This window comes from Nicotiana tabacum, chromosome 19 (genome assembly GCF_000715075.1).
Source record: "Nicotiana tabacum cultivar K326 chromosome 19, ASM71507v2, whole genome shotgun sequence".
NCBI classification, from domain to species: Eukaryota; Viridiplantae; Streptophyta; class Magnoliopsida; order Solanales; family Solanaceae; genus Nicotiana; species Nicotiana tabacum.
The window spans coordinates 118,559,814-118,572,682 of NC_134098.1; the positions used below are offsets into that span (position 1 = coordinate 118,559,814).

General features: G+C 34.2%; 1 protein-coding gene across 1 annotated transcript; it reads left to right on the forward strand.

Moving 5' to 3' along the window:
* The first annotated feature begins 1,045 nt into the window (after nt 1-1,045).
* LOC107820784 (transcription factor bHLH94) lies at nt 1,046-2,816 on the forward strand. The gene is made up of 3 exons (XM_016647128.2): nt 1,046-1,658; nt 2,094-2,513; nt 2,631-2,816. Exons 1-3 carry the CDS (start codon nt 1,173-1,175, stop codon nt 2,724-2,726), a joined length of 1,002 nt encoding a protein of 333 aa, XP_016502614.1. The 5' UTR covers nt 1,046-1,172; the 3' UTR covers nt 2,727-2,816.
* Nucleotides 2,817-12,869: the final 10,053 nt, after the last annotated feature.

Below are 12,869 nucleotides of genomic sequence, written 5' to 3' on the forward strand. Positions count from 1 at the left end.
ACAAGCATGTTAGTTACTCCTCAGTTATCTTGAAATCACTTATTTGAAGTGAAAATAACTTTATTTCGAAAAATGTCAAATTAAAATTTTGGAACAATGAGTATTTAGAATATTAGAAACTAAACTGTAAATTTGTTGTACAAATTGTAATATCGAAGTGAAAATATAAGGAGACTCCAAAAATCCCACGTTGGATGAGTTATTTCAAAAGTTGTTGCCATCTTAATTAAATAAGGTTAATTTATCGGATAGTCCCTCAATTTTTATTTTTTTGCACCAAATTCACTAAATTATTGTTTGTAACAAAAAGATTATTAGAGTTGCTTATGTATCACAAAAAGTCACTAAATTATTTTTGTAATAAAAGTCACTCAACTTTGCTTAAGTATCATGTGAAATTACTAGATCATCGAAGCCTCAACGTGTATACTTTGTAACCAATAATCACTCAAATAGTTTAATGACCTCCTATGACACTTAGGCATAATTTAATTAGTGACTTTTTTGTTTACAAAAAGTGACTTATTCGTTAAATAAATAATGTAATTACTTTATGCATTAATTTGAAATTGAAGGATCATGTGTAGTTAACCCCTAATTAAATGACAACATATTTAGAGTTTTACATTGGAAATGAAATTGGAAAGCTAACTCCTAATAAGTAAAATTGAAAGTTTTAATTTTGGATGAAGAATAAAGATGTGTGGGAATTATTAAGGACGTTAATGTTTGCATACATTTAAATAAATTATACCCAAATCTCAAAATGTAGTAGAACTTTTAGTTCCCATGTGAACAAGTCCTACCATTCAATAGCTAATACTCGTCTACTCAGTCTTGTATCCTTATCCAAATAGATATATTTATCAATAGCTCGACGCAGGAACTATTGGTATATATCTCATACATCAGGGGAAGAAAACAAAAGAAGGTAAAATGATGAAATTTATTTTTCTTTTTTTTTTTTTGGTTATAAATGTGAATATGTTCAAAAGAATTTCACGTGCAATATTCTGTGCTGTGCATGTGTGGTCTATATACACTCGAACGTCTTTAAAAGGTGAAATAATTCACCCGAAAAGAACCAAAACCCATTTTGTAACATTTCTGTCGGATACTCTGTTAACTTTTGGTCTCTTTCAAAACTCAAAAACTGAGTTCATTGTTTAACAATGGCGCTAGAAGCTGTAACACAGCAACAACAATATCTTTACGCCTTGCTCGGAACTGCAAACTGGGACGGTGGCTCTGGCTCTGGTTCTGGTTTTGATTATCACAACAATGAGGCTTTTGAATATCTTGAGAATAATCAAAATGTAGGAGAAGCACAAGAGTATGAGGACTACTCAAATTGGAACTTACCACCTCCATTATTGGTGGATTCACAGAATGATTTTAATCAATGGGGTCAGAATTCTTCCACTTATGTTTTAGACCATAATTTTACAATCCCAGATCAGCTGCTACAATTGGAGTCTCCAGTTGAAATGTCTAGTACAACTAGACCAAGAAGGAGAAGAACAAGAAGCAAGAAGAATCAAGAAGAGGTTGAGAGTCAAAGAATGACCCACATTGCCGTCGAAAGAAATCGTCGAAAACAGATGAATGAGTACCTCTCTGTCCTCCGAACTCTTATGCCTCAATCTTATGTCCAAAGGGTCAGATTCTTCTTCTTATTTTTGTTTATTTTATTAGTAATATTTTGTGTTGAATTATATCTAAAAGCTTAAGATATGGTAATTTTTTTTATAATAGTTGGTGGTGAGATTTAAACACACCACCTCTGTCTACTTTGATACATTATTAAATTGTGTGCCCCTTATCAAAAAGATTAAGCTGACAAGTAGGAGCGAAATTAGGAATTTTCTCGGAGTATTCAAAGAATCAAAAAATATTCTTTCGACAAAAGATGTTTAATATATGTTATATACATCTAAAACCTAATATTTTCTTTATATACACAGTTAATTTTTAGACAAAGGTTGGTCAAATATATCTTCGCCCGTGCTATCAAGAGATTATACATTTATTTATTTAATTGAGTCTTGAGTATTTTGACGCTAAATTATTGATTTTCTTGTTACATAATTAAGGGTGATCAAGCATCAATTGTTAGTGGTGCAATCAACTATGTGAAAGAGCTAGAGCAACAGCTGCAATTCCTCAGTGGTCAGAAGCATTCGAATGATGAAAAATTACAAAATGTCATGGGTGGTGAAACTTCTCCATTTTCTGAGTTCTTCAGCATTCCACAGTACTCCACAACTATGACTGCTGCTACTAGTGAAAATGGAGGTTCTGGGAATGAATATTATAGGAACCAGCAGCTAGCAGCAACCGCTGATATAGAGGTGACAATGGTGGAAAATCATGCAAATCTGAAAATAAGGTCAAAAAGGAGGCCAAGATTGCTTCCTAGAATAATTTCTGGTCTTGAAAGCCTTAGGCTAAGTGTTCTTCTTCTCAATGTTTCAAAAGTTGATCAGTTTGTCCTCTGTTCTCTCAGTTTGAAGGTGAGACTATATATAGAGGAGATTAATTAATTACATATGAGTTAATTAGAAACTTAAAGCTAAAAGGAATACTGGAATTTCATGTACTAATGATTATATATGGTGTTGAATGTGCAGGTAGAAGAAGACTGCAAGTTGAGTTCAGTGGAAGACATAGCAGCTGTTGTAAATCAGATTTTAGGTAGGATTCATGAAGAGGCTTTATTAGCTTGATGTAAGACTATATAAGAGTATATTGCTAATATCTATGTAGAATTAGGAAATATTTGACAATTTAATTTTGAGGTCAGCAAATTCTCATTGCATTGTGTATAATGTCAGTTTTTCTTTTTGAGTTAAATTCATTTACTATGTTACTGATAATTTTATTTAAAAGTTTAAACTATTAAAAACGACCTAATTGACAAGTAATTAGTGGTCGATTGTCTTCATGCGCGTATGCATGGCTTCTAGCCCATTCAATTAATATGTCCAAGATTCATTTAATTAGAATAATACCACTAGTTAAAGTACATTCTTTAGAGGAAAGACAGCAAAACTTGGATTTAAAAATATCTTTTGCTGATTGTTTGACACCATTGCTGTTGACTACCTCCAAAAAAGAGCAGTCAGTACCAATCGATCATTATAATTCAATTAATTATCTTGTAATAATCATTTGTATCTATCTAAATGAAAGTAAGTTTGCAAGAAACAGATCATAGAAACAAAGAAACATGACTTATTTGATGCTATCAGTCTATAACTCTACTAAAATAGCAGTGTTTATTTTGTATTTTAAGGGGTTGTTAGATTTATAGTTTACCTAAAAGTTACAAGCCTTTTAGAATTTTTTTTTTCTCTTCCTTTTCTTCCAACATTCTTGCACTGCTATTTATTTGCTTTTTTTTTTTTTTTTTTGGGTGCGTCTAAAACGTTGTTAATTAATACTCCTATACGTAGTAAGTACCAGAATGATATATTCACATATTTAAATCAGACGATGCCTTGTGCTTCTATGTACGTAATTAGTACTAGCACCTGATTTAGATTCTTACCATTTCCCTGTTCTTGTTTCCCCAATTAGTGCGAACGCCAATTGCAAAGAGTAAGGGGCAAAACGTGATACATATTTGAACACATTGAACAAAAGTTTGAAATATATTCTCTTCTAAAATATACAAATGTTGCTATTATGGAACACATATCTACTCTATCACGTGGTGTTTACATCAAATCAATCAAAAAATAATAATACATGTATCTTTTACGTTCATTAATTAATTAATTAATTAATATATCTTTTTACTAGTATATGAGTATTTAACTATAGTAGTTTTTTTTTCAGAAGACAAAGAACATATATAAGGCTGCAGCAAAGCATTAGCAGATCTAGAAAGGGGCAACTTTTTTCCCCTTCTATGCAAGCATCATATCTTTAGTTTATTGCAACAAAACAGAACTAACAGATACATTCTTATCTTGATCCACACGACCCACATAAGCTAAAAGCAGCAAATAATGAAACCCTTTTACCATTCCTGTACCTAAAAATGGGAAATTATGCCTTTTTGTTTTGAAAGAACAAATAATTCAAAGCAAAAATCAATTGCAGGGTACTGAACACAATCATGCAATTCCTTTCTCCATGAACATGTACGTACGACGTTGGTTTGGCCCGAACCCCCAAAATTAAAGGTAAAAAGGTGAAATGTTTTCGTTTGGTGGGGTTACGTTAGAAATAATAATTACTCAATATATTCCGTTGCCTTTATGTGAACAGAGTAAAGGAACATTAAAAGGTGGTAAATTTTGTGATAGAAATATGTTGAAGAAACAATTAACAGTAACAACATTCGCTTACACAATAGATAGTTAAAGAAAAAGATGTTTTACAAACATAGCGATTAAACTACTCGTGAACCTGGCCTAAACTCATTGGTGAATATTCTAATAGTGAGGTTCTTATATATTAACTTGGAAATGTTACGTGCGTTTGATTAAAAAATCTAGAATGTAATCTTAGAAAAGACTTAAACTTATATACACCAATAGTGGTAGATTCATAAAATAAGCCATGAAATAATTTTGTTTTTGTTAAATATTTGCCCTAATTTTCTTATTATATTTGGTTCCTACTATCAAAACTGAAGGAAAATATTTTCAGGTTAAATCCAAAATTGTTGTTTATCCATGTGCTTAATTAGACCTTTTTTCACACGAAACTAAGTATACGTAAGAAAACAATCATAATCTCACAGAACCATATAGCCGTAAAACAAAGAATTAGCGTGATCTAAATAATTTTATAAAGTGCTTTTGGGGGACAACCACATAAATAATTGAGACAAAAGAAGTCACTGTAATTGAAAGAATTGGAAATGGCCTAAAGAGGATGTTTCCTCCATGTAGAGCTTGACGCAGGGACCTATATATGTTTGTGTTAGATAGATTAATATATGCACCATTATAACAACCATAAAATAATATTACTTTCCTTGTTTTTGATGAGATATGTTTGCATATTATGTGAATAGTAGTTGCTCAAATTCAAGGGTCTTTGGAGTACTTTTGTTTGAGCTTTTCTAATGTTTTTTCTCTGTAGAGCTCACATGCAAACTTTATGGACAGCTCCAAGAAAAACTATGTATACGTAGAAACAATAGGGTACTATCCATATATACGTAAAGGAAGGCTAGAATTTTATAAATAGAAGATTCCGACCTCTCTTTCTGTTTTTATCTTCTTGTTCTCTTGTGAGATCAGGTACGTATTAGAAAGATTCCGTTTCTGTTTTTCCAAATTGAGCTGTCTATGTCCAGCGTCACTCAGCATATATATATATATATATATATATATATATATATATATATATTATCCTCACAAAATATTATTATGACTAGCAAAGGCAAAGCTACAGTAGTTTGACTAATTGATTTATTGGCGTAAGAGAATTTAGAATTAAAGTTCTATGTTCAAACTTATCATATTTTTAAAGTTGTGAATTCATATCTATTATTTCTTACAATTTTAATGAATTTTTGTACTTAACTTTAGAAGCTAAATGGGTTCTCTGAGTAGAGAGGAACGGACAGAAAAAGACTAATTGAATTAGTTTGAAATCACTTAGGAATTAGAATTGTAGAATTAATAGAGGACATATAAAAGAAAAGGTTGTAACTCCTGTCATATTAGAACTGAGGAGTGAATATCATTCTTGGTAATACAAGAATGTTTGACTATATATTTCGTACGAATAATATGTGGGCAAAATTAAAGGTAGTAAATGGTTAATGAAAAAAATAAGAAAATGAAACAGCCATATTTAAGGGCTCCATATAGTCGCCCTTTCAAGTTTCAACAGCAAATACTACTATCTCTTTAGATATGTAATACGTGTATATGAAAGAGGTGAGTGTTCCCGATTATGGGTGTCAATGTGGCAAATTCAAAACTCTGTGAATTTGGAGTTGAAGAATTACTTTTGAAATGTATATATGCTTAAATTATACTCATATTTGTTATTCACGCACATCTACAGAATTCGACCTGAACTCTAAGTTTATCGAACTATTATTTGGATCCACCGCTGGATTCCGTGACAAATAATACTGCCAAGGAAAAAGAGATCGGCTGGTCCCTCTGCCATCATACATTAAGCGAAAATTAATTACTACATTTCTAATAAGTAATTCTTTCCACTATAGTTGTCCAAATCCAAAAGGCTGGACTTCTGGAGATGCAGCATTTATATGCACTTCTGACAGAACAAAAGGAGGATTGTGTTATCAAAAAAGTCGGTTGTAGTGGGATGGACAAGATCTCTCTAGTCTTAACCAAAGGTTTTAGTTTCGAGTAAAGGATATGAAAAGAATCATGTTAGTAAACGTTTTTTCTAGCCTTACAAGGTACAGATTCGGATATAATCGGACTTCAATACGGATACTGAATGTCGGAGGGTAAACCCAACCAAAAAAAAAAGAAGAAAGAGAGCTAAAGAGGTTAATAAGAAAATTGGGGGGGGGGGGGGGTGAGAAGACAAGGCATGGGTTAGAGATAATGACTGGTTTCAATCAGACAAAGTTCACAGATCATACGCCACTATATATGATAAAGAAGAAAATAACCTATCAGCACATATGATGTCAATTAAAGTTAAAATTAGACCCAAAAAGTTTAACAAAAAAATAAAAAGCAAACTTGAGGCCCAATCTGCTATTTAATGTCCCAAAGAGTAATTCCTCTAACGTACGTGCATCATTTTGTTTGCATAATTTTTTTCTACGTCGGAAGGTAGTGTTATTCACTTTATATTAATATTAGAAGAAGATAATATGAAAATTTTGTAAGTAAAAGATTCTCGAATTTAAGGTATATTTATAGACCATTTCGCATTGTTTCTGAAAAGGTTTGCAATCTTTCAGAAACAACCATATTTGTTGGAACAGATAGGAATATTTCTGTTGAAATATTGCGGGAAAAATAAAAAAATGGATTTAAAATAATCCGGGAAAAAAATGGGCCGGACTGGATCGGGTCGCGGGTCATGGGTTATTCCGGATTGAATTTTCGTTAATTAATTTAATTAATTAATTAAATAATTGAAAGAAATTTTGTCCAAAAAGATTAATCAATCAATTTTTGACTGAATCTGAAGTCGAAGCCGAGCTGAGTGAGCGACGACGAGGGCGCGAGGCTTGCCTTCTTCTTAACTCTTTAAGAGCTAGAAGAAGAGCATATGTATATATACCCATCAAAAGCCTTTTCTTCCTCCAATATGTGACAATGTCCCTTTGCCAAGGAGGGAAACTCAAATATTTTATTTTTCCTCCATTTCCCATTCACCCTCTTTATGCTACACCAAGCTTAAAATTAAGCTAACCAAGCTTAAAAGCCCAACAATCCCCCACATGAATGGGGAATGGCTATAAAATAAAAGAATGCACGGACGCGTGTGTGTTTTACATGCAAGAATTAATTGCATCTGGATAAGTATGTTTCCCTTTGAATTTTCCGTAGTGAACTTATATCGGATATACTCGGTCAGTCGGTAGATTTGATATCTTTGAACCGTCGAGCTTTGTTGTATACCTAGACAACATAAGTCACACAATTAACCCTTAACCATCTATGGTTCTCACGGTTGTGTTCGTTTCAGCCATGAACACCGTCTGGTTTCATGAGTGCTTAGAGAATGGGCCTTTACTTTCATTCCGCTTGAAGCGGCTTACACTTCACACTCACATAGGTGATTTCTAAACGTGTAATCCTATAGATACACTATCTGGTCATATCCTGCCAGACTTAGCAAATCATTAAAAAGCTTTAAGTTTTATTGACTCATCAAAAAGCCTTAATGCTTTACCTCGATTTATGAACATTGCCTTCATCACGAGAATGGGTTGAGTTATTTGAAAATGTTGAACTGCCATTCATAGCTTTGTTTGAACTCTTTGAACCTTGCTCTTGAGATCTCCAGTCTGCTAGGTAGAGTTACAACTATGATGACTTGTTCTAGGCCTTAATCCCGTTCCCTTTCGATGGTCTTTTAACTGCCTCTCTAGATAGGCCTTTGTAAGTGGATCCGACACGTTATCTCTTGACTTTACGTAGTCAATCGTGATAATACCACTACAGAGTAGTTGTCTAATGGTATTGTGTCTTCGTCGTATATAACGAGATTTTTCGTTATATATAACGCTCCCTGCCCTGCTTATTGCCGCTTGACTATCACAATGTAACAAATAGGTGACAAAGGTTTGGGCCAAAATGGAATATCTTCCAAGAAATTCCAGAGCCATTCAACTTCTTCACCGGCCTTATCTAAAGCTATGAATTCAGATTCCATTGTAGAACGGGCGATGCATGTTTATTTGGATGATTTCCAAGATACTGCTTCACCCCTAATTGTGAAAATATATCCACTCGTGGATTTAACTTCAGATGATCCAGTGGTCCAATTTGCATCACTATATCCCTCTATCACGGAGGGATATTTGTTATAATGCAAAGCATAATTTTGGATATGTTTGAGATACCCCAAAACTCGTTTCATTGCCATCCAATGTATTTGATTGGGATTACTTGTAAACTGGCTCAGTTTACTAATAGCACATGCTATATCTGGTCGCGTACAATTCATGATATACATCAAACTTTCCAATACTCTTGCATAGCCCAGTTGTGAGTCACTTTCACCTTCATTCTTTTGAAGTACATAACTCACGCCAATTGGAGTCTTGGCAATTTTGAAATCCAAATACTTGAACTTGTCAAGTACCTTTTCAATGTAGTGAGACTGTGATAATGCTAAACCTTGTGGAGTCTTGTGAATTCTGATTCCTAAGAATACATCAGCAACTCCTAAGTCTCTCATGTCGAATTTGCTAGCCAACATGTGCTTAGTAGCATTTATATCTGCCATGTTTTTTCTCATTATCAACATGTCATCAACATATAAACAAACAATGACTTCATATCCTGGAGTATTTTTAATGTAAACACATTTGTCACACTCGTTGATTTTAAACCCACTTGCCAACATTGTTTGGTCAGATTTGGCATGCCATTGTTTGGGTGCTTGTTTAAGTCCATAAAGCGACTTAGCAAGTTTGCACAGTTTCGTTTCTTTACCAGGAACCACAAAACCCTCAGGTTATTCCGTGTAAATCTCTTCCTCTAATTCTCCATTTAAGAAAGCTGTTTTAACATCCATTTGATGGATTTTAAGATCATACACGAACGCTACTACCATTAACACCCTAATTGATGTTATCCTCGTTACTGGCGAGTAAGTGCCAAAGTAATCAAGGCCTTCCTTTTGTCTATAACCTTTGACAATAAATCTTGCCTTATATTTTTCAATAGTGCCATCAGCTTTCATTTTCCGTTTAAAGATCCATTTCGAACCTAAAGGCTTATTTCCCGGAGGAAGATCAACCAATTCCCATGTATGGTTATCCAAAATTGATTGAATCTCACTATTGACTGCCTCTTTCCAAAATGCTGAATCAGAAGACGATATAGCTTCTTTATATGTCGTCTTCTGATTCAGCATTTTGGAAAGAGGCAGTCAATAGTGAGATTCAATCAATTTTGGATAACCATACATGGGAATTGGTTGATCTTCCTCCTGGAAATAAGCCTTTAGGTTCGAAATGGATCTTTAAACGAAAAATGAAAGCTGATGGCACTATTGAAAAATATAAGGCAAGATTTATTGTCAAAGGTTATAGACAAAAGGAAGGCCTTGATTACTTTGGCACTTACTCTCCAGTAACGAGGATAACATCAATTAGGGTGTTAATGGTAGTAGCGTTCATGTATGATCTTAAAATCCATCAAATGGATGTTAAAACAACTTTCTTAAATGGAGAATTGAAGGAAGAGATTTACACGGAACAACCTGAGGGTTTTGTGGTTCCTGGTAAAGAAACAAAAGTGTGCAAACTTGTTAAGTCGCTTTATGGACTTAAACAAGCACCCAAACAATGGCATGCCAAATCGGACCAAACAATGTTGGCAAGTGGGTTTAAAATCAACGAGTGTGACAAGTGTGTTTACAATAAAAACACTACAAGACATGAAGTCATTGTTTGTTTATATGTTGATGACATGTTGATAATGAGCGAAAACATGGCAGATATAAATGCTACTAAGCGCATGTTGGCTAGTAAATTCAACATGAGAGACTTAGGAGTTGCTGATGTATTCTTAGGAATCAGAATTCACAAGACTCCACAAGGTTTAGCATTATCACAGTCTCACTATATTGAAAAGGTACTTGACAAGTTCAAGTATTTGGATTTCAAAATTACCAAGACTCCAATTGACGTGAGTTATGTACTTCAAAAGAATGAAGGTGAAAGTGACTCACAACTGGGCTATGCAAGAGTATTGGAAAGTTTGATGTATATCATGAATTGTACGCGACCAGATATAGCATGTGCTATTAGTAAACTGAGTCGGTTTACAAGTAATCCCAATCAAATACATTAGATGGCAATGAAACGAGTTTTGGGGTATCTCAAACATATCCAAAATTACGCTTTGCATTATAACAAATATCCTTCCGTGATCGAGGGATATAGTGATGCAAATTGGACCACTGGATCATCTGAAGTTAAATCCACGAGTGGATATGTTTTCACAATTAGGGGCGAAGCAGTGTCTTGGAAATCATCCAAATAAACATGCATCGCCCGTTCTACAATGGAATCTGAATTCATAGCTTTAGATAAGGCCGGTGAAGAAGCTGAATGGCTCCAGAATTTCTTGGAAGATATTCCATTTTGGCCCAAACCTTTGTCACCTATTTGTATACATTGTGATAGTCAAGCGGCAATAGGCAGGGCAAGGAGCATTATGTATAACGAAAAATCTCGTCATATATGAAGAAGACACAATACCGTTAGACAACTACTCTGTAGTGGTGTTATCACGATTGACTACGTAAAGTCAAGAGATAACGTGTCGGATCCACTTACAAAAGGCCTATCTAGAGAGGCAGTTGAAAGATCATCAAAGGGAACGGGATTAAGGCCTAGAACAAGTCATCATAGTTGTAACTCTACCTAGCAGACTGAAGATCTCAAGAGCTAGGTTCAAAGAGATCAAACAAAGCTATGAATGACATTTCAACATTTTCAAATAACTCAACCCATCAGAGTATTGAAATTCAGAAACGATTTGAAGTACATAAAAACTTCATCGTTTTATGTGAAATAAATATAAAAACTTTGGTTATTTATTTATTAAACGTACTGATTATTGCTAATTACATTATTGTTTACCCTTTTGTTTTCTTCCATTAATTGAACTCTTCTGTTGTTGACAGTGAGAAATGGCAATTGATAACGAAAATTCATCTACGACTATTGCGGCAACGACGATAGCCTCGTCAAGCCGAACTGTTTTTCCCCCGGCCGAAAAACTGGAGAAATGTTCTGGAGCCAACTTCAAAGGATGGCAGCAAAGGGTGTTCTTTTGGCTTACCACACTTGGTATGCAGAAATTCACTAGTGAATAACCTCCAGTGCCTGCTGCGTACATGCCGGACAACGAGAAATTCATTATTGTTGAGTTGTGGAAACATGCAGATTTTCTTTGCAAAGGCTATATCTTAAGCGCTTTAGAGGATGACTTGTACAATGTGTACAATGTGATGAATACTTCGAAAGAATTATGGGACGCACTTGAGAAGAAGTACAAGACTGAAGATGCATGCTTAAAGAAGTTCGTGGTTGCCAAGTTTCTAGACTATAAAATGATAGACAGGAAAACTGTTGGAACCCAAGTTCAGGAGCTTCAACTTATTTTTCATGACCTTATTAATGAAGGTATGGTCGTGAATGAAGCATTTCAAATGGCTGCAATGATTGAAAAATTGCCTCCTTCGTGGAGAGATTTCAAGAACTATATTAAGCACAAACGCAAAGAAATGAAGTTGGAAGATCTTGTGATTCGTCTCAAGATTGAGGAAGACAATAAAACAGCCGAGAAGAAGTCTTGTGTAAATTCAACGATCATAGGATTTAATATCATTGAGGAGACTGCTCCAAAAAGTAAGAAGAGAAAGAGGTCTTTTGGACAGACTAAGGAGCAGAACAAAAATAAATTCAAGGGCAGCTGCTACAATTGTGGAAAGACTGGTCACAAAGCCCCTGACTGTCGTCTCCCGAAAAAAGATAAGAAGAAGGGACAGGCCAACATAGTGGAGAAGAATGATGACATTGATAATTTGTGTGTAATGCTTTCGGAATGTAACCTAGTTGGAAATCCGAAGGAGTGGTGGATTTACTATGGAGCCACTCGATATGTTTGTGCTGTCAAAGAAGCATTTGCGACTTACTCTACTGTTGGTCCCGAAGAAGAGCTTTCCATGGAAAATACTGCAACAACCAAGATTGAAGGTTATGGAAAGATATTCGTGAAGATTACTTTTGGCAAGGTGTTAACGCTCAACAACGTTCTTCATGTTCTTCTTATTTATTGGAGTCAAATAATTTATGGCATATTCGTTTAGGACATGTCAATTACAAAACCTTGCGGAAGTTAATTAATTTAGAAGTATTGCCTAAATTCGAGGGTAATAAATCAAAATGTCAAATATGTGTTGAATCTAAGTTTGTAAAACATCCTTATAAGTCTATTGAAAGGAATTTAAATCCTTTAGACTTAATTCATACTGAAATTTGTGATATGAAGTCGACACCATCTCGAGGTGGGAAAAAATATTTTATTACTTTTATTGATGGTTGCGTTTGATATTGTTATCTTTATTTGCTTAATAGTAAGGATGAAGCAATTGAAGCATTTAAGCAATACAAGAATGAAGTGGAGAATCAATTGAATAAAAAGATCAAAATGATTAGAAGT

Coding starts and splice junctions, on each gene's coding strand:
- LOC107820784 (XM_016647128.2), top strand. CDS start 1,173: ATGGCGCTAGAAGCTGTAACACAGCAACAACAATATCTTTACGCCTTG. Junction 1,659..2,093: donor CTCAATCTTATGTCCAAAGG/GTCAGATTCTTC, acceptor TACATAATTAAG/GGTGATCAAGCATCAATTGT. Junction 2,514..2,630: donor TCTGTTCTCTCAGTTTGAAG/GTGAGACTATAT, acceptor TTGAATGTGCAG/GTAGAAGAAGACTGCAAGTT.